General features: G+C 42.7%; 2 protein-coding genes across 14 annotated transcripts in view; one reads left to right on the forward strand and one right to left on the reverse strand.

Annotated features, from left to right (window-relative positions):
• Positions 1-27,099, reverse strand: part of htr2cl1 (5-hydroxytryptamine (serotonin) receptor 2C, G protein-coupled-like 1) — a 181,408-nt gene that overhangs the window by 62,185 nt on the left and 92,124 nt on the right. The window lies entirely within an intron of this gene.
• On the forward strand, positions 2,526-6,607 carry LOC307031275 (uncharacterized protein). Of its 12 annotated transcripts, XR_013805901.1 has the most exons (11): positions 2,705-2,780; positions 3,035-3,114; positions 3,279-3,441; positions 3,551-3,634; positions 4,229-4,405; positions 4,511-4,680; positions 4,791-5,029; positions 5,117-5,368; positions 5,456-5,651; positions 5,728-5,958; positions 6,075-6,606. XR_013805901.1 is itself a non-coding variant. In XM_079668228.1 (10 exons), the coding sequence occupies exons 7-10, from the start codon at positions 5,628-5,630 to the stop codon at positions 6,288-6,290; spliced, it is 354 nt and encodes a 117-aa protein (XP_079524354.1). In that variant the 5' UTR covers positions 3,737-3,885; positions 3,976-4,061; positions 4,229-4,405; positions 4,511-4,680; positions 4,791-5,029; positions 5,117-5,368; positions 5,456-5,627; the 3' UTR covers positions 6,291-6,607. The 12 variants fall into 12 exon arrangements, 1 of the variants encoding a protein (XP_079524354.1); XR_013805899.1 differs by having other exon boundaries at positions 2,526-3,114; positions 6,075-6,605; XR_013805902.1 differs by lacking the exon at positions 3,035-3,114 and having other exon boundaries at positions 2,707-2,780.

The following is a 27,099-nucleotide window of genomic DNA, read 5'->3' on the forward strand; positions in this document are numbered from 1 at the left end:
CAATATGTGTGAACACCAAGCATCTGAGTGAAATTAAGAAATATTAGCAAGTATTTTAAAATGTATAACAAGTACTGGAGAAAAAAGGCCCATTCATTGGCTGTTTCTGAGCTTTTTATGATATCCCATAATCTTTATTGGCTGTTTTTACCCAGTTTTAATGGAATTACAGTTTTTACTAAGCACTTTGTGTCCTTAATCCTTCACCTTGTTTTCCTTATTGGCCCTTGTGGTGAGATTGTTTTCTTTCGTGAATATATATGGAGGTAGAACTAAGATATGTAATGGGTAAAGGTAAGAACTAAGTTAAAAAATATATACAGTAGGTTGCATGATTTAAATTTGTAGATTTGTTTTAGGAAAACTGTCAAATTGTGGCATCTTAGAACGACGATGAATAATTATGTGATTAATTATCTTTACCATTTCCTGGTTAGATTCTTGAGTGAGGATATGATAAAGGAAAAGGAGCCTCAAGGGGATATGGAAGAAATACATTGACAGGAAATGAAAATGTAAATGAGAGAATGCACAGAAAGGAAGAGAGAAGAAGAAGAATAAGATTACATGACTTGTCTTTCTGTGAGGAAAGCTGTCAAGGTGCTCTTTGAGCTTGAGTGGGCAGCGACACATCCTCCATCCATCCTAGTTTCTCCCTCCTTACTTCTCTCCCTCCTTTCCTCCTTCTCTCCTCATGCCTCCCAGTTCATTTGAAGAGAAGAAGAAGAAGAAGAAGAAGAAGAAGAAGAAGAAGAAGAAGAAGAAGAAGAAGAAGAAGAAGAAGAAGAAGAAGAAGAAGAAGAAGAAGTGAAAAGCAGACACTGGAGGGGGGGTGACACACATCTTGCTCTGGATATTTATATCTCCAACCCCCCACTACCCTCTTTCTCTTCAACCTCCACCACTTTCATCCTTTGCCCTCCACCTGCCTTGTTTGTGCTTTCTATAGAAGACAGAACAAGAGGTGTCTGGAGGGTAAAAGTCTACAATTCTCTAAAAATGTTGAAACGTATGAAGCATTAAAGTCCTAAATCCTGCTAGAGAAGGTCAAGGTTTTGAAACACGCGCTGACGAGTTTCTTTGTGCAGAACTGTGTAGTAGGAGTCTTTGCTGCTGATATATTAAATAATTGTACATACTGTATATAGGATGTAATCATTTAGTTCATCGACGTAGTCCTATGTACTATCACTGTCTGTCAATGAGAGAAAGCAGAACGAGGCTAAGGCCCCATCCACACGGAGACGATATCAGTTGAATCCGCGAACGTTCTCTATCGTATAGACGGTTGAAACGCGGATTCGGAGCCCGAACCCGATACCCTTTGATTACGGCTCCCAAAGTGGGTAGGTCTGAGGACGAAACGCTTGCAGCTCCGTGTAATCGTCATCGTTCTTATTCGCTGCTTTTGGTGTATTTTGTGGCGGGAGTACAGCGCCACTTACAGGCCCGGCATATGCATTACAGCGGGTCAAGCGGTCTCGTGTGGATGGAAACGTTACTTGAGCCGATTCCGTGTGGACGGAAGACTTTTTGGATTTCGAATTCGGTTCGTTTTCGTCACCGTTTCGTCTCCGTGTGGACGGGGCCTAAAACACCCAACAAGCATGTCAAGACGAACAGCAATTTATTATGTATTGTAGTTTTTGCCAAAGCTTCAGGGCTACAGATTGAAACTAGCACACAGGCAGAAGTAGAAATGTAAGGAAGCCTGGATGTGCCAATACAAAGAGAACATTAGATCAATGCACATTACACTGCAAACATCGCTGCTACAACCCGCTGCTGCAGATACACTCTTTACAACATCAGGAGGATACGTCCCCTCCTGACCCAGAAAGCAACACAGGTTCTGGTCCAGGCTCTCGTCATCTCATGCCTAGACTACTGCAACTCCCTCCTGGCTGGTCTACCTGCATGTGCCATCCGACCTCTGCAGCTCATCCAGAATGCAGCGGCTCGTCTGGTCTTCAACCTTCCAACATGTTCCCACACCACGCTGCTCCTCCGCTCCCTTCACTGGCTTCCAGTAACTGCTAGAATCCACTTCAAGACACTGGTACTTGCGTACCATGCTGTGAATGGATCTGGCCCTTCTTACATCCAGGACATGGTTAAACTGTACACCCCAGCACATGCACTCCGCTCTGCATCAGCCAAACAGCTCGCTGCACCCGCACTGCGAGGGGGACCCAAGTTCCCATCAGCAAAAACTTGTGGGTTTGCTATCCTGGCTCCAAAATGGTGGAATGAGCTCCCCATTGAAATCAGGAAAGCAGAAAGCTTACACATCTTCTTCAGACTGAAAACTCATCTCTTTCGACTCCACTTCGAGCGATAGAATTACTAACAAAGCAAATATACTAATAAAGGACTGGCTTATCTAGAGCCAGTTGAGTAGCACTTGAAATGTTTGGCTCTATGAAACCTGATGTACTTCAGTGTTTCCCACACAATGTTAATACTTGGGCGGGCCGCCCAGGTATATTAAGGCCCGCCCAAGTATATTTCGGACCTTTTTAAAAAAAAATGTATCCGTCCGCGAGCGACGCCATCTGCGAGTGATTAACTAATGGACAATGAGCCCTCGCTCTACGTCTCCTGTGCCTGTTCGCTCTGCGGTTGATTAACTAGGGGACAATAATCCCCCCCTGTTCGCTCTGCGATCGATTAACTAGTGTATGATCCCTCGCTCGACACCTCGTGTTCGTGCTGCCATCGCGTGGAGGGAAACGAAAAACGGAGAAGACGACGTTAATTTAGAAGACGCGGACACTAAGGTAAAGTAACTATTTTCTCCTTATTGTGTTGCTGTTTTCTGACTTTGGTAGGAGATTCGAATTATTTGAAGTTAGTGGCAACTAAGAGTGTATTTAACGTAACCAGGCCAACTTTGCTGCGTGCAAGTTACGTGTGCTAAATTAAATATAAAAAAGATTATAATTTGTTTTCTCTTCGGGCTATGCCAGTTAGAAGGACACAGATTAACTTTAGCTAAGGTTAGACTGTTAATTTCCCCTGCATTACTCCTCAGATATGAGTATTCAAAAATATTTTAAGAGAATACGGCGTGAGGATGAGGAGGAGAGACGAGGAGAGGAGGAGAGACCACAGGTAACTTAGCCAATGTTAGCATTTTGCTTGCAATGGCAATAATAAATGCATAAGTCTCAATAATGATATATGTCGGTTCATTTGACCTGAAATTATACAATTGCAGTCAACAGTGAGTTGCATTGCAGAGACCAAACTAGATTCAAGCTTGTTTTCAATTCTAGCCGGTGGTCAGTGAAGATGCTGGCACAACTAGTCAGAGTACTGAGGGAGAGGCAGCAGGTCCCAGTGTGGTAGAAGCAGCAGCAGGTCCCAGTGTAGAAGCAGGTGCAGGTCCCAGTGTGATACAAGCAGCAGCAGGTCCCAGTGTGGTACAAGCAGGTGCAGGTGAACAAGCAGCACAGTTCCAAGCATCACAGACACAGACACAGACACAGTATAATAGCAAGGAGAACTCTACCATTTAAATGCAGTAATACCAATGCATTATTTTCAGATTCCAAGCATCGCCACTCAGGATGGAACCCTGATTGGCTCAAAATGCCACAGTTCAAGAATTAGCTCTACCTCACCCAGCATGGTATGAATGGCATTTGCAAGTTCATATTTGTAATAAAACTTATTTTTTGTAAGAATTAACACGTTTTTCTTTTTAAAAAGGAATGTTATGCCGAATCTGCAGGCAACACAAGCCTCCAATAAAGAAAGGCCCCTTAAAATGGGCTTTCATAGAAGTTGGGATTCTTGTTTTCCGCAAGGATTATATCGAGCGCCACATCTCCTCAGAGCCTCATCAATATAGTGTAAAGCATCAGGTCTCACTTGCATCAGGTATATCATTTTTTTATGTAAAGCTAATTTCTACAACCTATCAACCATGTTTGGCTCATATAATGAATGATGTCTTTGCCCTTGGTCTAGGCTACTCAGTGATGCAGGCTTTTGAGCCCACAGTTATTATGGAGCATGAGGCCGTCATAGGTGGATTCAAATGTCTTTACTGGCTAGTAAAGAATGAGATGGCTCACCACACCCACTACCCTAAGCTCTTAAGTTTAGCTCAGCTTTTGGGTTGTGATTACTTTGAAAATCTGAAGGTAAACCTAGTACAAAATGATGCTTGTGAAACTAAGAACTTTGACCAGCTAAATGTTAAATGATGTCTTTTTCTCAGGTGGATCAAAGAAACAATTATCAATCACACAGAATAGTGGATGAAATGCTGGAGATCCTTGCAGAGATAGTAGAGTCGCCTATTTTGGAAGAGATAAGGTCATCTCAAGCAATCAGGTCTAGAGGTTGATGAAACCACAGATGTATCTGTAAACCGCCAGCTGGATTTACATGTTAGGTGGGGTATTTTTTAAAGGTATGATGTGCATTTAAATAAAGATGTAGGCCTAGTTAAACTTAATATTTATTAATATGTGTGAAAACCTATACATTTTTATTTTAGACACCTGGATAAAGAGGGTTATGTTTTCAACCACTTCCTTGACCTGGTAACTCTGGAAGATGGGAAAGCTGACAGCGTTGTTGCTGCCATCAAGAGTGTACTACAGAAGAAGGATCTCCCGGTAGACAGGCTCTACGGACTCGGGACAGACGGTGCAGCAGTGATGACGGGTATGGAGTTTATGGTTAAATCTAATGGATTGTGTGAAATGTGTATTGTCAGCTGTTATTAAAGGAAACGAAATGACGCCCTCAACACTGCATTTAATTCTTAAACTTAGGCCGTCTGAATGGAGTGGCAAAGCAGCTCACAGACAGTTTTCCAAAGCTGGTTTCTGTAGCGTGTGCTGCTCACAGACTAGCACTGGCATGCAAAGATGCCTCAAATGCTGTCAGGTATATGGCAAACTTCAGGAACCACCTGCAGGGACTGCACCTATTCTTCCGAAATAGTGCAAATAGGTCAGCCACACTGAGTGCTGCCGCTACCACTCTTGGTCTGAACGACTTGAAAGTCAAGGTGTGTTTTCACCTATTTTCATAATACTATTGTGGTGTCATATTATTTACATATATTTTACTTACCAGTGTTTCTACTTGTTGTTAGGAGGTGAAAGATACAAGGTGGCTATCGCAGCACCTAGCCGTTCAAAACCTCCAGAGGAACCTTACAGCTGTGCTGGCTGCTCTGGCGGAAGAAGCAACCACAAGGAAGTGCCCAGTGGCCAAAGGTCTATAATGTCTGTGCCACATACCGCTTTGTGGCTGCCCTCTACCTTCAGGCAGATGTGCTGCCCCACATTGCAATGCTGTCTAAGGTGTTTCAGAGAGCTGATGTGAACTTTCTCCACATAAAGGAGTAGGTAGATTACAAAGAAATGCATTTGATGCTCCCAGTTATTTGCATTATCCATCCTATTATATTGTTGTCTTTTTCCACATTTAGGTGCCAGTCACACTTGTTACTCTGAGGAGAATTCTGGAGGCAGGCGAGACCCCACTCCCCGGAACGTTCCTTGCTCGCCTACACCAAGACTTGGACAACCCAGGTGGACTTGGGGCGTTTAGCATTGCCGGAGAGGAGGAGAGGATCAGGAGGGGAGCGCCCCCGGGAAGATATGTGGGCCAGATTTGTCAGAGATGTAAATACATCCCTTCTTACTTTTACATTCCAATATTTATTTTCCTTGAACTGAAAAATTTATAATATCATTCCAGGTCCTCAAACCTTACATCTGCAGCCTGGAGAGCAACATTGAGAGCAGGTTCCAGCATATTGAAGTGCTGGGGGCCTTCAGTGTCCTGGGTCCAAAGGCAGTTACCTCCAATGATGTAACCAACATTTCAATGTTGCAGACCCTTGCCAACAAATTCATCCCAGGGCAGGATGCCACAGTTATCCAAGAGTGGACCTCCTACAAGCAGCATGTTCTTGAAGGAACATTTAAGGTTGGTAAATACCTAAATTAATATGAACTTGACGGTTAGAATTGCTTGTTTTGACATCTGTAAATGTTTCAATTATACTGTATACTCATTTGCCCTGCCTTGGCTAATCTCTGAAGGACAAGACACAAGCTGAGATCATGCAGCTCCTGGCCAGTGAGAAGGACGAATGGGCAGAAATATACCCAAACCTCAGCCTTCTCTCTTCAGCGGGGTTGGTCATCCCTGTCTCCAGTGTAAACTGCGAGAGGGATTTTTCTACGATGAACAGGGTACGTGTCTTGCATGTCATTCTGTATAGTTCATTTAAAACAAACTGTCTGTTTTACAGATGAAAACTGACATGAGAAACCGACTGAAAGGGGAGCACCTGGCTGCATGTATGCGGATAGCAGTCAGTGGACCAGCGGGATGGGATGAGGCGTTCTCATACACACAGGCGTTGGAGCTGTTCTTCAACAAACCCAGACGGATTAAGTGCTCTGACAAACAGTGCCATCTTTGTACAAAATGAATATTGCCATACAGTAATGTAAAGTTAATGAATAAACCTGTTGTTAAAACTTGTTGTTTGTCACATGTGTTGCACGTCACAAAGCCCGCCCCGCGGTCCGCTCACACCGCTCGCAGCCCCCCCCCTGGCACCTTCCCCCCCAAGTATATTTCAGATCTGTGGGAAACACTGTACTTCTTCAAGTTTGTATCTTCCTGGTCGAATGTACTTATTGTAAGTTGCTTTGGATAAAAGCGTCAGCTAAATGTAATGTAATGTAATGTAACATGAATCATGGCTAGTAAGAAAAAAAATCGATGTGAAATACCATGTATGTGTTTTTGATGACGTTCACTGTTCATTAATGACCACACACGCAACTCATTCGAAGGTAATATCTCCAACATTGAGAAAGGAAACTGACCTTTAATGGTTGAGCTGTTGTTACAGATATCCAGCTTCACATCGTCTACAGTAAATCAAAAAAGGCTCTTTAAAACTATGCTAGCAGTATGGCCCCTTTGATGGCATTAGGCGCTTTCACATCAAGTACTTTGCCGTACTTAGTTCCCAGTACTTAATTCATCAGAACTCTTTAGTTCTGATGAACTAAGTAGAAATTGCATTCACACCGGAATAAGTCCCTGAGGGTGGATTAGGCAAATGAAGCCGCTGACACCACTTCGTCTTCTTCTGCTTTGGGTTTACTGGCAGGCCGCAAACAACTTCACGGCGTATACTGCCACCCGAAGTCCCCGGCCGGAAGTCCCCGGAGGGCTTCAGTAGAAGCTGCTGGGACTCCCAGCAGCTTCTACTGAAGCCTTCCGAGTAAATCGCCAGAACGCCGACACCTCCTCACAGGGGCGGACTGGCCATCTGTAAAATCTGGAGAACCACAGAACAGCCGGTCGTCAAGGGCCGTTGACGGCAGGCCAGCCCTTTAAAAAAAAAAACGTGTTTAACGTCATCAGTGAAGTTGCGCTGACGGCCGACAGAGGGCGACAGCGGCCGCTAATGCAGTTGTGTGGTTCTTATCTGTCAAATAATCACACACGAAGAAGAAAAAAGACCGGCCACACGAAGAGAAGGGATTAGACGCCGCGGCAGACAGGGAGAATGAAAAAACATGGATAAAAATCAAAGAAAACGAAAAGAAAGAGGTGGGGCTGAGAAGGCAATAGAAAAAAAGGTGAAGTCACTCGCAGGTGAAGCATATAAATGTCGCAAATTCACAGACCTTTTTGGCAGCAGCGCTGCTACAAGCACTATCAGCAGCAGCTTAGAACAAGTGCAAGATGATGAAGAGAATGATGAGGGCGCGAGTTCAGATATAGAGCCAGCCTCCTGCGTTCATGATGAGGGACAGAGTTAAGCTGGTGGAAGAACCATCTCAGCTGGCACGTATACAAGTGCAGGGCAAGAGCAAGAGGTGGGTGAGAATTATCCCTTGAACTCAGTGGAGTTTTCTCCTGAAGGCCAAGGGAAGCCAGGCTTCCCCTGTTTTTTTGGATTGTAGTTATCATTTTAATAAATAAATAAAAACACTTTGTTTAGTTTCTGTAATTATTCTGCCGGCCCATCTCTCCCCCATGCTCATTGAGTATTTTACAAAGAGTGAAACAGCGCCCCTCTAGATGTTATGGTGAAACAGTAGATTGCACTCTCTGTTGCGAGAGGAGGCTAGCCGAAATTGGCTTCCCTTGGTGAAAAAAAATGGAGGGATTGACCAATCAGATGAGGCTCATGTCATGCCTCACAATCCAATCAAATCGCATCAACATCAGTTCGTACTGTAACTGTCATCACCGCCCTTAAAGTCCATGTAATGTCCAAAATAAATGTTATTCTGTGTTAATAAATCGCTTCATCACTTTCCACTGTTTCATTTGACATATCAACATCAATGATTCTTTCCATAAATACCCCCCAAATAACATGAAATGTGTGCCACTTTCCCGTGTTATTCCGCTCCGGTAGCGAAAAGCTTGCCAGCCATTAACCCAGCTGTGTGACGTCACACGTGGCAAACACCAGCCTCGTCTGGATTGTTTGTTTTGTATCCTTCCGCTATTTTCGCTCAACATATGTGTAACCGGACCTCGCTAAACTTTTTTTATCTAACAATTCATGATGGGGAAGCGATGTGTAGTTGTGACCTGTGAATGTTTCCTGATTGCTATAAACATTGATCATGGGTGCTGGAAGATTGTGCACAAAACTCGGGTCAGAATTAAGTTAGCCTACTACAGGTGTTATGCCAGCTTGAGCCAAATGTCACCAGAGTACAGTGAACTTGCCTAGTGACTGAAATATATAAAAGTTGAAGTGAAATAAGTAAGGCCAAAAATGAATTACGTCTGAATATCTTTATTATTTTTACCACTTGTAATTATTTGTGGGCTCGCACATATACCAAAATAGACTAATGTACACTGCAATAAAGATAAAATGTTACAAGTGAAAAATTAACAAAAGAACCCTTTTTTATTTATCAAACAGTAAATTAATACAATCTTACAAATTTGCGATTTGGAAAATGTTGTTATATTTACATGTTTCTTTGGAAAAATAATATTGTAAATGATGTACTTTGTAAATTATTTACATCATGCGAAACCATTTTAACCAGTTCAGCTGCATGACTTATGTCAAATTACAGATTTGGCCATTGAAATCCCTTATAGCGGCCTCCCGGTTCAGGGAAAGTCTTCCGTATCTCGGTTACAGCACATGCAGGCAGCGGGACTCTGATTTTTGGGCCGAGTACACCCCAGCACCAACGTACAAACTGTCGATAAGCTGTATATCGATACTTCCTAATGAAAAAAAAGTATACAGATTATAAATATATTTGGAGAAAAATAAAATGTTATGTAGTAGCCTACTATTATGTAGCAATTGTTACAAATTGGCTTATAACATGATATTTGTATTTTACTTGTACAAAATAAATATGAGGTTATACATGACTGCTTGACAGAATCATAGACCTCTTATATATTTCCTCACATGTGTAGTTGTTTCTTTTCCCAAGCATACATTGAACTTGCATACACAGAAAAAATAAAAGCCAAGCTGTTTTTGACTGCTTGAAAGAGTTTAATGGTATCTTTAAAAGTGTACCATATCTGTAGCGACTAAAAGTATTATATGAAAGCAAAGCTGCAATAGGCAGTTGGGTCAATCAATATTTACTTACTGGTGTAGTGGGCCATCAACTGCTCTGTGTTGTTGTTTGTATTGAAGATACGCTATTTTCAGTGTCCAAACACTGAGACAGCCTTCTCTAAAGCCTGGGTGGCTAATAATGCACCTTGGGTTCTCGTCGGTGTCTTCTATCTGGCAGAGTCCTGCACGGGTCTGATTTTCAAGACCCGCTCCCACCCCGCACCCGTGACGTGCAGTACCGAACCTGCCCCGCTACCCGCACATATTGCCAATTAGTTCCGCAACCCGACCCGACCCGCCGGCACATGATCCGCAACCCGACCCGAACCCGCATATATATAAGCAGTGACAACGTGCAATTATTAACACACGCAGTTGCATATTTGGCTCAAAAAGCCTGGGATGTTGGTTATTTTCTCCATCTAGGATGACACCAAAAGCCTCCCAGACGTTGGATTTCGCTCTTGAGGAAGAGTTATTGAAAATGCTGTATTCTCCGCTATAGAGAGCTTCACCTCAGCCATTCAGAATGTGGTGCGCTCAGCAGCAGATAGATGCACTGCAGAGGTTATGATTATGCTCGGTACCGCGGAGGAGAGGTCTGAGGATTTAAACATTAAACTAAATTATTATTGTTTAAATATATTTATTATGCAACACCCGCAACCGGACCCGCATCATCTTTGTTTTACCCAGAAGCGAACCCGGAAAAAAGCGTTTGAAAAAATACCACCCGCAAATCACCTTTTTTGCGGGTCACCCGTCGGGTACCCGCGGATACCCGACCCGATGCAGGACTCTGCTATCTGGTCAGTAGGTTGCAAACTGTCTATTTGTTCCATCACCTGCCAGATCTCTCTGCAGCATACACATTCATCTGCAGTGGGCATGCTTTCACAGCATTGACATGTACACCTGAATATTGTACATAACATTAAAAAACAAAACAATATCTGCCGGACGTGTGAGGAACAGATGACAAATTAAGATCGACATTTAGTGCAGGTCAAATTAAATAAAACAGAATTTACCATTCAGTATTGCCGACTCGAGTCTCGCCGGCTGCGGAATCCGCTTCTCTTTCAAAAGTTTCTGCCTCGTTGTTCGATTGCTGGGCAGGAGGCTCGTACTTATAAGGCAAGATGCCTTGAAGTGAAAGGCTAGCTGGTTCACTCTCTACTTCTGTAACTGAATCCAGATAACCCACCGAATCTGAGCTTGAATGATCGCTGTCGCTGTCGCTGTCTGAAGTTATCGCGTTGCTTGCCATTTGGACTGATTTGATCAAATGGCAATGTTTGCCACGTGTGACGTCACCGCTCGTTCGGGAGTGATCGGGGGCGTACTCGGCAAACTTCGGAACCAACATCGGTTTTTAACGTATATGTCATTTAATTATGACGAAACTTTAAACATTTTTATTTATTTTTATTCTGGTGATATCTAAACTACATGTTAAAAAACACCTGTGTTAGATGCATTACATGGCCTTTAACAAGTAGCAAGCAACTGAAGAAAGTGCAATTATGGAGGGTGGAGATCTGGAGTATTTCATCAAAAATAATTTTACTAAACTTCCGCTACAGCAGCAACTAATGAATGAAATCTGATGACAGGCCAATGCCCAAACTGGAGCTGTGTACAGAGAGGAAAAAAGGAGCGAATCGGACGTAAAACTTTAAATAATAAACAGCGGATTTCTAACATTTGACATTTCATGTGGCCGGACTGGGTCAGTTTCCAGGGCTGAATTTTAGTCCCAGTCCGCCCCTGCCTCCTCATCTCCACCGCTCCCATGTTTTATTTTGTGTTGCCATAAGTTAGTCTCTCTCCGTTGGTGCACGGGGCTAATGATAATGCTAATGATGCTAATAATGCTAATGCCAGCAAATACAATGGCGGCTTCTCAAAATGTTTCAGAGTTTAACGGGGTGTGGTTTGCAATCCGCACAGCCAATCAGAAATGGGAACCTTTTTCTCTCATGAAAGCAGGGCCGGCTCTAGACAATTTGCAGCCCTAGGCGAGATTTGAGTTGGCGCCCCAGCCAGAGAATCGTACAATAGAAAAGATAAAGATCAATATAGTATCCAAGGAATACACAATAGAATGGGGGGTGGACGTCACATCCTCTAGTGGGGTCCGGAGGTATGCCCCCCCGGGAAGATTGTTTTAACATTTTAAAGGTCACATGTCATGCTTTTCCGGTTATTACCCGTCCCCTTGTGTGTTATGAAGGTTTTTCTGCATGTAAACGGTGTGCAGAGTCAAAACCCTCAAAGTACACCCTGTAGCGAGTAAAACTCTAAAACAGAAAATACCTCCCCAAAACGCCTCGTTGGTGAAACGTCATCATGACGTCATCATCCATTTGATTCTTCCGGGTACGTGCTTACGAAAGCATGTACCCGGAACTAAATGGGCCAATCCGTGGAGCCGTTACGTTACGTCCGCGGAGCCGTTACGTTAAGCCCGCGCTGATTGGTCCATATTGACCAATCCACACACACACACTCAGTGCAGGCACTGCTCCGTGCTGCAGACTGATAAAAGACAGTTGGGATTGCGCGAAATTCTCTCTGCAGACCCATTCTCACAGCGTTTATCAACCTATAAACCTTTTTCTTACTCAATATCAAGCCACACTTATTGTTTTTATTTCGGCTGTGACTTTGTGTGTGTTCAGGTTGAGTTTGGCTGTGTATCGCTAAACAAGGAAATCACGGAGGGGGGGGGGGGTGGGGGGAGGAGCTGCAGTGAGCCGTTTAGTGGAGAAAGTGAATACTGCTGAATACACATACTTTACAGAGATGCTGTATGCGAAACCAATGTGAGTTTGGAAAATTGCACAGTATTTTTCTATTTTAGTATACCTCAACAATGGAATTATGATCAGTGGAAATGGCCATGACATGTGACCTTTGAAGTAAAATGCTTCAATCTGGTACACTTTAAGCAGAATTATTACTAGATCTAGGGGGTACAACTCTAAACACCCATATGAAAAAGATTGGTTTACATTTTATAAATCAAATAAGTATGTGAACATAACCAATAACCTACCATAGCCAATAACAAATAAATGTAACTTATTTTATTTTTGTTGTTCATTCATATCTTATTTGACCTATTAACATTTATTTATTTGTGCATTTTTTTAAATCTCTCCAGTTTAAAACAATATTTTTGGTTTACTGTCCTATAGTATACATTGAAATGATTTCAAACCTGTTTTATCCCAATAATTATAAAGGAGTGCCTTGGAAATATTTGTTTACATAAATTGTGACCAAACCGTTTAAGACCCACTGAGATAACTTAGACTAAAGTGAACTATCTAAACACTCAGAGTCCTTTACTTCACTGAGCTGTAGTCATCAGCCTCTCAGTCTGACTGGAGAGGACTCTCCCTCCATATTATTGTAGAAACTTCTTCTTCTAATATCCGTCAGAGCAGCTAGCACCAGATTCTAATAACAACAGCGCCGGTATCGGTCAGGTACCGGTGCACCCTCCCTCTCTCCCTCATTCGCTCCCAAGCTTACTCGCACTTTGGCTGTGAGCTGCGGGCGCCAGATAAGCCAACATCCCCCATTTTCATCACTTACAGCGCCCATCGTACAGGGCAAATGAAAAGTGTAACCGGGGTCAAAAAAGGGTGTTACATTTTCTTAATTATGAATGTTGTTACATCAAGGCCGAAAATTAGGATGAACACCAACGGTCAAAAATGTTTTTCTACCAGCGCAGCCCCTCCCCAGATCTGGCGCCCTAGGCGAAAATCTATAACGCCAGTGCTACGGGCCGGCCCTGCATGAAAGTACCTGATCTCTAGCAGGGACTGAAAAAGGGGTGAAAAGGTTCTCATGAACTAAGTTCTAGTTTCGGATTTTTTTGGTGTGAACGCACATTTTCGGAACTATACCGGAACAATACTTGGAAAAAGTACTCCGGTGAAAGTGCCTAATGAGGTTCTGTTTGACTGTCGATTGTTCAGTCCACTGGTTTGTCCCCAAAGGTTGACATTTCTGGGCAAATTACTACAACATTTGATAAAAAAATTCATGGTTCCCCTATGACAGACCCCCTTGACATTTGACACACATGTTCAAGTCTCAATATGTTTTGTAATGACTTTTAATGATCTTTTAAAAGGAGAGTCTCAGATAATTTAATCATTAACATCTGTTTACTTGGGGAGGACTAGTCGTTAGAAATTCATGGTTTCCTGATGATGTGTATTGTGCCGTGAGGAGGTGGAACATTTCACTGTCTATTAAATATCTAAACATCTGCCTTGGTATACCATTTTATTATTTGTTCTCAGTCAATAATCCCTAAAGACTACGTTATATCTCCTGACTTTTCCTCTCTCACCATCATGAGGTTGACATTTTGTTGTTTTAGTAAATTACCAAACAGATATTGGAGGGTTTGCCATGACATTTGGCACACATGTTCCTGTCCTCCTTCAAGATGAAGTGTCATTTTCTTTTAAAATGGAACTCTTAAATATCATTACACATCGACGTTGGGGAGTACTCGTTGTAAAGTCTGATGATAAAGTGACTGAGCGTGTGGCTTTCAGTCTATGTAAGAGAAAAGGCGAGTTTACCAGATTTATATTTCTCCTTCTTCATCTCGACTTGCCATACAAGGCTACATAAAAAATTCAGCTGAACTTCAGACTCTAGACTTTAGGCAGGTTGCATTTTATCTTCATCCCCATCAGCCTTGCTTAGTCTCCCCCTCTATTTCTTCATCCTTCTTCATTATGTACTCCATCGCTCCTTCTCCTTATTTCATCTCCGCTGTCCACCATTCATCTTCCCCTTCCCTCTGAGTATCCATCACTCCTCCCTCCATCCTTCACTTAAATTGGCTTGCTGGAGGTCTCTGACCATGAAGACCCTTCTGATTGCCCCTCCACTGGTCTTGACCCTAAAGTCTCTCTGCAGGATCCACTCCCACCAATCAGGCGCCAAGAAAGATGCCCCACAGCGCTGAAGGGTCTTCCTGAGGGCCGTTATCAAGCTGTTTGGCTGAGGGCCTAAATGCATAGAAACCAAACACACACACACACACACACACACACACACACACACACACACACACACAGACAGACAGACAGACAGACAGACAGACAGACAGACAGACAGACAGACAGACAGACAGACAGACAGACAGACAGACAGACAGACAGACAGACAGACAGACAGACAGACAGACAGACAGACAGACAGACAGACACACACACACACACACACGGTATCTAGACCAAGCTTTAAGAAGATGAAGATGCACCAAGAGTTTTTTTTTATCTCATGGCATGTCACCCATCTTGGCAATATTTAGAAGCCCCTCATCCATTTTTAACCAGAGTTAAATGTTTGTGTTTGCTTCCTCCTTCTCTTCAGGTTTTCCTCAGAGGGTTATAGAGGGAATGGGAGCGGGAAAAGTTTGGATGAGTCCAAAGAACACAGAAAATGTTAGCTCTCTCTTACTTAAACATAGGACAAGAAGCAACAATGAAAATCATGAGGAAATAACATTATTAGATTCAGGGTCTCTTAATAAAAAAGCCTTTAAAAAGAGGAGACACTTTTGGCATTTTAAGGCACGGACACACCAAGCCAACAACAAAGAACTGACCCCGACGGTTGCGTCGCCTCACGTCTCTGTGTCCTGGCCATGTGTCGCACTGGAACACACCGCAAAGAGTTCAGCCGACGGCTAAGAAGCACGTACGAACTGTGCATGCGTGAGCTGCAATAACTCTCCTTACCAGCAGGGGGCGGTAGTGTGTATTCGTCATTCAAAAGAGGAAACAACCGGAAGAAAGACTGCGTGATAACCGAGAGAAGAAGAACAGACTGCGTGATGTAAACAAACAACAAATAGCGTGTTCCATGTTCACTCTACAGCGAGAAGCTCATGGGGCTTTCCTGAACCTGCGTCGAGAGCTGGAGTTAAATGAAATCTCAGATTTGCCTTCTTAATAGTTTGTTTGGGTCCCTCACTTTCGTTTCGCTTCTCATGCACTGATTGGCTAGCTGAACAGCCAATCAGAGTGATTTCTTTTGCCGACTGCCTTTGGCCGACTGTCCACCGGTTCAACATTTGGCCGAAAAGGCGTCGGCCTGGCTGAAAAGAGCCGACGGTGCGGGACACACCAATCTGAGTAGGGCGTGTCGACGCTCATCGTCGGCCTGACGCCCGCCGACGCCAATGATCGGCCTGGTGTGTCCGTGCCTTAAGGTGCCTGCCTGGTTAAAGCGCTAAAAGGGAAGAGAGCATCAAAGAACCGTATCTAGACCAAGCTGAAGAAGATGAAGAAGAACCAAGATGAAGGAATGTATGTTTCTGAAGAGTTTTTGATCTCATGGCATGTCAGATTAATACAAATGTCGATATGAAATGGGTTCGCCCGTTAATGGACACCTGCTTTCCAGTTTCTCGCAATTCTTCCGGGGTTTAGACCAGGAACTTTGAAGGAATACTGGGAGTGCAAACATGTCCATAACAGTCACTTTTAGGCTGCTATGGACATGTTTGGACTGTTCTTATATATATCCTGCTTACTTGAAGTAAACGGTTATTTTTTTTTTTTGTAATTATTGAGAGTTCTTGCATTTTAATCTGTGTGTTTTTTGTACCTTGGGACTGCGGGAAACAGTATTTCAATCTTTCTGTGTGTAGAAACATATTTTGAGATTGACAATAAAGTTGACTTTGACTTTGATACGTTATGAAACTAAAGTAACAACAAGCAATTACCCTTTTCTGTTTGGAAAAACTTGCCTGGCTTCTGTTGTACAGAGCTATGGCCACACCCTCTGCCAGCCTTTCGAAATAAAGCTTCCCAAACCTTTCAGCGATTCATGCCGGATATGCACAGCGTAGGGCACTGAAGAACGGTGCTGTTCCTACTTTGTTTGGACCAGCGGGAGATTTGGGTACACAACCTGTAAGTATTCATTGTTGTTTGTGTATTTATGATGTTTAAAACAAACAAGGTATCTACCACGACTGTTTAAATGGGTAAACGTTTTTCCGACTTCTACGTTGGGATCGCGGAGAAATGCTCTCCGCAGACCCATGCTCACAGCGTTATAAACCTTTTTCTTACTCAATATCAAGCCACACTTATTGTTTTTACTTCGGCTGTGAGTGTTTGTGTGTGCTCAGGATGAGTTTTGCTTGTTCTCGCTGTATCGCCGAGAGGCTCGTTGCTGCGATCTGCTGCGGGGAACGGATCGCAGCAACGAGCCTCTCAACGTCCCAAGCAGGAGCTCCAACAAGCCGTTTAGGACAGAGAGTGAATACACATACTATACAGAGATGCTGTATGAGAAACCAATGTGAGTTTTGGAACATTGCACAATATACATTTATTTTAGTAGACCTCAACAATGGAATTATAATCAGTAGAAATGGCCATGACATGGGACCTTTAATAAATTATATTTTCTTGACTTCTTGAGGAAGCCTTTTTGAATAAAGGCCCACCACAACTGCATTGGCTGCACTTCAACAACAGAGCTAATTCTATGGCGACTTTCTAATTGACACATTTCTACCTCAAGGTCAAGAATGAACCTTCAAACGACTGTGACTGCTGTCTCGCACCAATTTTTCATCTCATGTTTTTCAATTGAGTTCATTTAAACAGCACATTAATCTTCAACTACATATTGGCATTTACGACATGCACACTCAATGTTTCATTATCTCTATTTCATTTAATGGCTATCAGTGAGTTCTTCAGAATTAAATGTCACGTATTTGCCTTCCCTCATATGTTCTTTTATGGTTGATGTTTGGAGTATTGCAGCTCATTGCATCATCTAAACTCCCACCCACAGCTTTGCCACCAAAGGGTTGGTTTGACAACATCTTCAAAATCGTCCAATAATGACATTTCCTTCTCAGCTGTCACTACTCTTTTGTTCTGGTATCTTTTTGTCTCGGCAGATTCCATTTAATTGCTATTCATCGGTACGAAACCGCCAACAAATAAGGAGCGGGATTAGTTGAGTCGCAAATCTACATCTGCGTTTGTTTGTGTCCTAATCTTTATCACAGGAAGAATATATACGCTCTTTAAAAACATAAGTATGGAGGTGTTTTACTGCATTAACAGAAGCACACAACAACACAAAGGTAGGGGGTAACGCAACGTGAAATGAAATACACAGCAGGGTTTCAGTGGAAGTCTGTCACTCAGTCAGAGCCCTGTCACTCAGCCCAGAGAAGTGTGTGTGTGTGTGTGTGTGTGTGTGTGTGTGTGTGTGTGTGTGTGTGTGTGTGTGTGTGTGTGTGTGTGTGTGTGTGTGTGTGTGTGTGTGTGTGTGTGTGTGTGTGTGTGTGTGTGTGTGTGTGTGTGTGTGTGTGTGTGTGGAAAAACAAACACCAGCGAGATTTTGGTGAGATTTTTAGATTTAGAAGCCCCCCTTTATATTTGTACCTCGTAGGCTTTGAGTAAAATGCTTTTGCTTACTTAGATTAAAGTAGAACAACTAACACCAGTGTGATTTATGTGAGGTTAGGACACTAATCTTTTCACCCAGTAGGACCATAGTCAAATGCTTTTGCAGAAACCAGCTCGAGTGCGCTAGAATTTGAAAATACACAGCCCGAAGAAATCTGCCACTTCCTTACAGAGTCCCTCCTCCAACACACACGAACGCGCACATGACCAATGAGGGCACGAGATAAGTTTGTGCACAGATGGAAAGCTGACAGGCAGGTAGGCCATCCAGTTATTTTAGCCGGGCCGGCTCAGATGATTGGTCGTGCTTTTTACAGCACCACGGCTTCCACAGATGATATTTCTTTATGGATTTTTTGTCAAAGCACTTCAGATATTCATTTCTATCGGGATGTTCAGAGCATTCCATGCAATATAACAAAAAGTGTATCTCGAGCCGGTTTCTCAAACTTACCTACCCCACCTTTAAACTAGATAAGTATAACTAACACCAGTGTGCTTTTGGTGACATTAGGGCTATCCTGGTAACAATTACAGAGGGGGTGAAAATGTTCATTTATTTGCTTGAGTATTTATGATCCATATTGGCTTACGGTCTTAATTTGACATCAGTTTTATGCCAGGGATGTACTCCAGTAGAAGCTGATACTTTAACAGCTGCTCTAATAGCTAATATTCTCAGACTAAAAAGGCAAAGAAAACATAACTGTACCAGTTATCCAGAGGAAAATGGATAAATGTGGTCTGCTAATTTGGATTTACTGTATGTTTAATGTGTTTAATTGTATACGTTTTATCTCAATTAGCTCACAAACTGCTGTGCTTATTTTATTATATATGTATTTAAAAAAAAATCTGAAACAACACAAACAAATAGAAATAAAATGTTCAAAGTCTTTCTCTTCTCTATCCTGAGGGGAAGAACGACTGCATGCATTTTAAGATGTTTGTCTCCACCATAAAAGATAATTTGCTTTCAGAAGCTGCAAAACAAAGGAAACATATTTCACCAGAGGACATGTTTTTGTGCGAGTTCATAACTGAATAAACTTCGAAATAAAAAGAGAAAGGCATTATCTGTGAAACCGAGAAGCTATCTGACCAAATTAAACAGAATACGCATCAGTGATTCACACACAAATACTCCCACACACAGACACACACACACATACTCCCACACACAGACACACACACACACACACACACACACACACACACACACACACACACACACACACACACACACACACACACACACACACACACACACACACACACACACACACACACACACACACACACACACACACACACACACACACACACACACACACACACACACACACACACACACACACACACACACAAATACCACGGATAGATAAACTGCAAATGTAATTAAAGAATGCAAATGATTCATGGGTGTCAAACATGAACGGGGAAAAATTGCTGCCTCTCTCTCTCGCACGCACGCACACACACACACACACACACACACACACACACACACACACACACACACACACACACACACACACACACACACACACACACACACACACACACACACACACACACACACACACACACACACACACACACACACACACACACACAAACACACACACACACACACACACACACACACACACACACACACACACGCAATACCATCAAATTCAATTACTACAACATGTCTGCAGCCACCGAGAGTTACCACTGAGTAATAAAAACATTCATTACGGAGTTTCCGAGGCATCCATCAACGCTGATTAGGGTCTTCCTCCTGTCAGAGCAGCTGCCTTTCTGACCTCCTTCTGGTCCCATCTATATATACACATTAGCATCAGCATTGTTTAAGTTTGGCTAATTTTCCTACACACAATAATTCATCCTCAGCTTTACACACTTCAATATATATAATTATTTATCAAGTTCATGGATTAAAGCATTAGTGTGAAAAATGACATGTCCACATACTAAGCTACAAAATAACTATTTGTGTGGACTGTTATCGATGATATACAGCTGTTTCAGGAAAGTGAGATGAAAGCAGTCGAGCCAACAAAATGTGGCCGGAATGAATTTCTTTGTACATCCCAATAAACATCACTTGGAGGAATGCTGGAAGTCATTCAAACGCTGTAGAACAATAACCAATGCCTTGAGGCTTTGTTCATTCGAAGGACTTACGTCGTCCTCTTTCTAGCTACGTTGATAATGGACAAGTCAAGGTTGTAGCTGCCAAATCCAAGGAGAATTTAATAAGGAATGTGAAACAATTCAACAGGTGGAGAATGTGGGGGGATTTGTTCTTTCTACTTCTTCACTGATTATACTCTACACTAGGGATGGGAATTTGAAAGCAAATGTATATTCGAATATTCGACCCCCAAAAAAACGGTTAACCGATCAACCGAAATGTACATATCCCACTGTACTGAAAAACAAAAATAAATACATGTTCAAATAAGTATAGAGACCAAGTTGAATTTGTCAAATGTATTGAACTGGGGATCACAGTTTGAACAGTTGACAGCGATAGGCCTACAGCTTTCATGCTTAAAACATAACTTGGTTTTTAAATGAAAGAGGGATCAAACACGAACAACATAACGGGTTAGGGTAACGTAACACTATTACAACAGAGATCAATAACCTATAGTAGGGCCTATGCACAGAATGCGGCTATTCAATAGCCTACTCATTGTTGTTTAAGAATATGAGCATGTCTACTCAGGGGAGAGGCGGGCGCGGAGGCGATTCACAATCAGGCCAGCTGTAGAGAAGACTTTACAAACGTATTCATCCTCTTGGACACACGTTCCAAGAGGATGAATACGTTTGAAAAGTAGAACAATATGAGAAGGTCTGCTTCATACAGAGTAGCGTTAACAAGCCATCCCTCACAGACAAAATGTCATCTAGTCCGTGCAAACAGCTCCTTTTTGATCAGTATCTAGTTGTTGAACTCTATTGGATATGTAGCAAAGGGGAACGTGTGGTAACGTAAAATCAAGAGTGATATCTTCCGTCTACAGAGGAAGACGGTGTGTATGGATGGGTCGAGTAAACACAGGCTCTCTAACAAATGAGTCTGGACGTCATGACCTGTGTGAAACCAAAGAAATAACGTGGATTTAAAGGTGACCTATCAAGCAAAATGCACTTTTGTACGTCTTTTACAGTATACATGAATATGTGTCCCCGGAGTTCCAGGGAACTCACCAAGTGTCAGAAAACACAACCCTCTCTATTTTCCTCCATACCCAAATCTCTAAAAAAGGGGCTGCAACGGATCTGATACAGACTGATCCAGATTTGAACACTTCTATGACGTCACAGAAGTGGCGCTACGGCTATTGGGCCAACTCCACCAATCAGGAGGAGACAGCCACGGATATTGCCGTTCGAAAGCGCTGGAGACGCTGTAGTACATATGCCAGGCCTGTAGATGGTGCTGTTCTCACAGAATCAGCCCATGCAAAGACAGTGTTAAATTGAGCGAAATGAGGAATGGCTAAAATGCATGATCGGTTTGGTATTTTGAAAAATAAAAAGTATAAATATGCCTCATATAGGTATGGTCCTACACTACATTATTCAAATATAGCATGATAGGTCCACTTTAAGATACGTTTTTCTAACAAACAGTATCTTTTCCTAAATGAAACCAAGTTGTTTTGATGCCTCAACATAACAAAATATCTCTATTTCGAAAACGTACCGGTATGTAGATGGACAGAACAGTCAAACATGCGCAAATCTCACAATGTGGAGAGTCATTTATGTTAATGAGGGTCTTCCTCCTATCATACAGCATTACGTTATTTTCTTCAGTGTGTAAAGTATCGCCATATCACAACGTTAACCACGTATTCAGATAGACATAGATAGAAAGGTTACATGTTTAAAATCTTCATACCGTATGTTTCCAACTCACAGCGTTATCTTTACAACCTTTTCAGTCACTGGCAAACTATCTTTTCCATCACTTCTCTGCGTTGCCCTTTGAGTATCAGACACTGATCTAAAGTGAGCTGTGAATATGGTCCCACTCTCATTCCTCCTCCTGTTTCTCTCGCCTTTGGGCTTTGCTTGAACTAACTCCACATGCATGTCCTGAGTGTGATTAGTCAGGCTTACAGATTACATTTAGCTTGATCCCAAAACCCTGTCTCCCGACAATCTCCAATCTAAAGGGCAGTGGCGACTTTACCGGAGCCTTCACCTTCAATCCACACTCACTCACTCAAACAAACACATTGACGACGCACTTGAAGGCTGCAGTGACGTGTAAAGTTTTATTGTGTCCCATCACCATTCACGTCAGGAGGGAGTGGATGAGACGAAATGAGAGGAGGAGGAGAGCGGAGATAAATAACTTTGTGACCTTGCTGCTAAAAAAAGAACAAGTAGAGAGAAGAGTAAGAAATGTTCTCTGACGTACCGTTTGTGACGTTCCTTCTTATATTTAATACGTTCCTTCAATCTGTTCTGCTAAAAAGTACAATCTCATTCAAATAAAAATACATACTTGATTATGTTTCAAGGGATTTTCTCTTGGATTTCAGTCGCAGTTTTAACTAATATTCGGAACACTTTTGTTTCAGTTCAGTTAATTATCTTGTTTTGGGTTCAAATTGGTTGCGTTACTTAAGCCAGCTACGTACGTTTAGTATGTTACATATGTGCCATTAATTACAACCCTTCCCTTACAACAAAACTGTATATTTGTCTACGTTATAAATACAACCCATCTGTCGGATTGCAATGCCAATTTAAAATACCAGGCTAAAGTTTTTTATTGAAATAAAATTACTTTGTAAAATGTCATGGCTAAGTAGAGTTTGTTGCATACGTTAAGTAAGGTTGGCAAGTTTTGTCATTTAAACTTGTGAGATACAGGAGGTTAGGTATGTTATTTAAAGTATGTTAAAGGTCCCATTTCATGCTTTTCCGGTTATTACCCGTCCCCTTGTGTGTTATGTAGCTTTTTCTGCATGTAAACGGTCTGCAGTCACAAACCCTCAAAGTACACCCTGTAGCGAGTAAAACTCTACCACAGAAAAAAAAAAGAATCTATGCTGCCCCAGAACGCCTCGTTGGAGAGTTCTCTTTTTCTTCCTGGGTACAGTGACGTGCCCATACCCAAATTGGCCAATCCGTGGAGCTCCTCACACACACACACTCTCTCAGCGGCGAAATTGTGGCACGCTTACACTCTAGGTGTGCCGCGTTTGGGGGTGCGGGTGCTAGTGGAGCCTCGCAGATGGGGGTGCTGCAGCCCCCTCAGCACCCCCCCTTCCCGCCGTCCATGGTGCTCAGGCTGAGTTCAGGCTGAGTTTTGTGATGTCTCGCTGTCTCGCAGACCCCACGCAGCCACCAGGAAACAACACCAGTAATAGAGCTCACACTGCCCCCTCCTCACAGTAGCGAGCCGAGCAACGTCCCGCCAACACGGCACCCAGACCCCACGCAGCATTACTGGTGTCATTTTCTGGTTGCTAACGCCTGATGTTCCGCTGTGACGGTGGTGGACTCATCAGAACAGAGTGGGCGAGCTGACCAATCAGAGCACAGTGGGCTCATAGAGAGGGGGGGGGGGGGGCAGGAGCTCCAACAAGCCGTTTAGGACAGAGAGTGAATACACATACTATACAGAGATGCTGGATGAGAAACCAATGTGAGTTTGGAACAATATAAATCTGTTCTCGTAGACCTCAACAATGGAATTATGATGAGTAGAAAGGGCCATGTCATGGGACCTTTAAGTAACTTAAGTACATTTTTTGTTGTTAAAATAAGTAAGCGGTCTGGGTGTGAGACTCGTAGTAGTTCAACCCATCCATCCATCCATTTAAAATGAGATTTGGGAACTGTGTTTTTTGGTTTTTAGACCACTTGCTTGTGGGAGTTTAGTAAAGACACGGTGGCATATACAGGTGAAGTAATGAGGATCCTGCTTGTTGGAGCTATATATATCTCTTTATATTATTTAATAGTTTAACATTTATTTTTTGCTGTTTATTATTATTATTATTATTATCATTTATTTATATGTATTCTTAGTTAGCTTCATAAGTTAAAGTAGTTTCTATGCTTTTATTTTGAAGGCATGTTTTGGGCACTGGGTGATTAGAGCACCTGGTGTAATTGTATATATGGGTGGTGACAGGTGGGTGGTGGGAGCCAGAGCACTAGTAGGCAAACGGTTTTTTAACAGGGTGTTTCAAGCCATCAAAAGGAAAGCCATAGGAAAGGCTTAAGGAAAAGGGATATAGGAAACCTGTTCGTTATACTTTGTCATCGGAATAAACTACACAAATGGAGAATCTTGTCTGGACCTGGATCGTTGCCCTGCGTAAGATCCACTAACTAGTGCCTCAGCGGCTGTATTATTTTAAGTTAATTATCTGTTTTATTTCTATATGATTTTGGCCGCTACACTGCTGTAGATGTGAAGATACAAAGATCCTCCACATGGTAAACACAACACATAATATGGGAAATATGTATCTGCTCGGACAGAAGTTTAGAATAAAAACAGATTAGGTTGTGAACGCTCATGAATTTAATTCTCCCGTTACAACTTTGTCAGCGCTGCAGATGAAGAGCGGAGAGTTTGTTTCTCTGCCTGACAGCTGTTCCTCTCTGAGTGATGTGAAGCCAAAGCTCAACAAACAAAACAAACCTGTAAGATTTTAGTTTTAGTCGTGAGAGATGAGACAATGGAGCACAGCTGCAGTGTGTCTTCCTTTGAAGGACACACACTGAGAGAGAGAGGAGAAGGGAGTCGTTGCCTTATACAGACATTGCAGCGTTCTCAAAGAGCCGAGCACACAAAGGTCTCTCCGTGCTTCGTGCTGCCTTCACTGCCGAGCGGCCTTGGCTGCTTTTGTGTCTGAATCCACAGCAGTGACAAAACATAACTCCCTGATACAGAGGTACACCACGAGGGCTTTATGTCCAGCTCTAACGAGGCGTTGAACGGATGTGTCCCATCGATTAGACGGTCATTAGCGGAGATGCGTTCGATAAGTTATGCAGATGACGGGGGAATGCTAAACCTCTTTATCCCACTACATCTCGTCCCTCTCTTTCTGTCCTCATCGCTCCCACTCTGCATGATTTGGATTAAGGTGTGAAGCTTTTCTGCATGTGAGTGGGTGTTTGGGTGGCTGTGTGTGTGTGCGGGTGTGTAGAGAGTCATCGAGAGACTCCACAGCCCTCCACTCACAAAACCATACACAACAAAAAAAGACGTCTTCCCCTCTCGCACTTCCTAAATTACACTTTCTTCTTCTGCCAGCCTCCAATATAAAAAAACGATAAGTGGAGAGGAGGGGAAGAATCTTCGGTCATTTTAATTGCAAAGCTTGTTAGCTTCTTTCTCTGTCGTTAGCGGCTTATTAGCATGTCATTACGGAGTCAGACGGAGTTTGATAGACAGCCCGGAGGCGAGCTATTACGCTGTGTGCATTCAGAAAGCTATGATGTTGATGTTTACTATAAACAACATGAAGGTGTGAGCTGCTATTGTGGGTTCTCTTTAATAGTAACATGTTGTTTCTCTTTTATTCCATCAACTTGCAGTCTTATTCATCCTGCTTCATGGAGGCGTGTGGTACAGTGCGTTGAACGTTGGTCACAGGTTCAAACCCCACTGCAGTCAGCATGTCGTTGTGTCCCTGAGACACTTCACCCCACACTGCTCCTGTGAGGATTGCCCACAGTATTGAGTATTGAGTCGCTTTGGATAAAAGCGTCTAACAAGTGACATGTAATGTAATGCTTCAGTTCCTTATGAGGACGTTTTGGTATTTTGCTCAAAAGGCACATATTATAAGTCCCTCTCTAATCATACAACAAATCTGGGGACCATTTTAACCTGAAATTGCGCTTAAATACATAGAATCATCTCTCAAAGTGTCAAAGTTTCAACTTCTTTAGTGAATTTCTTGAAACTGTCTCTGAGTTCTTCTTCAGACATGTCCTTATAAGTCCTGATTATGGTGTTGGCCAGTCGAGAGGCTAACCGCTTTGCCGTCGTCCTCTCCACCTTTAGTTGCTCCACAGCCTTTCCTCTCGCTTGATCCGCCATGATTTCCCCTCTTTTGAGCATTCTGCCGTTTGCCTGGGGAGTGGTATGATCCAAGAACGAGGAACCTTGGATGATCAGGTCTCAGGTGTCTGCTTGAGTTGTAGTTCAGCGTCTCAGGAGTTCTTCCAGTTCCTGGTCTCCCGGTTTTTCACTGTCAAGTTTCCTGGGCTTTTGGTGTGTATTCCCCACTTGAAAGGGATGAGGCGTCTACCGGACTTTGGGAACAGGATTTCACTCCAGTGACAAAGCTTCTTTTCAATACTTTTGATTTTGATTGGCAAGTTCACTTTATGCACTCACTTTATGCAGGTGAAAAACCGGCTGCCTGTCCTGACTCGGTAGAAGTGCCTCCCCCACACAGCTCCTATTTAAACCCTTCTTGAGGATGCAGCACTGGGCTCTGTAATTAGGGTGATTACACCCAGCTGGCCAGAGGAGGCAGGACTGCCTGCGATCATTACACCTGTTGTCTATCCTATTAATTGGTGGTTTGTCTTTAAATGAAACATATTTGTAGTGTTTACGATTTAAATTCTGAATAAAGTTGAGATATTTTGTTATTCTATGTATCCATATCTATTAATATTCGACTACTTGTAATCTGTTTTTTATTTTATATTTATTAAAGCCTTAGGCTCTGTTTGACTTTACACAAAGCTTCTCAACTATATCAGAACGCATGTGTTTCCCTCAGCCTGAAAGTAGAGATCACATTTTGGTTCGTTAGCGTGTTGATTTTTCGTCAAATGTGTGCCCCTAAATTAAAAAGCCCATACCCGTCGCATTTCCGGCAATCAGAAGCCCTCGCGGGGTGATTGTTGTGGCTATGGGAGCTGCTAATGAACACTTGATTGCCCCGATTTAAGCGAAACACTTCATTAGGAGCAGAA

This window comes from Notothenia rossii, assembly GCF_949606895.1.
Source record: "Notothenia rossii genome assembly, chromosome: 3".
In the NCBI taxonomy this organism is placed as follows: domain Eukaryota; kingdom Metazoa; phylum Chordata; class Actinopteri; order Perciformes; family Nototheniidae; genus Notothenia; species Notothenia rossii.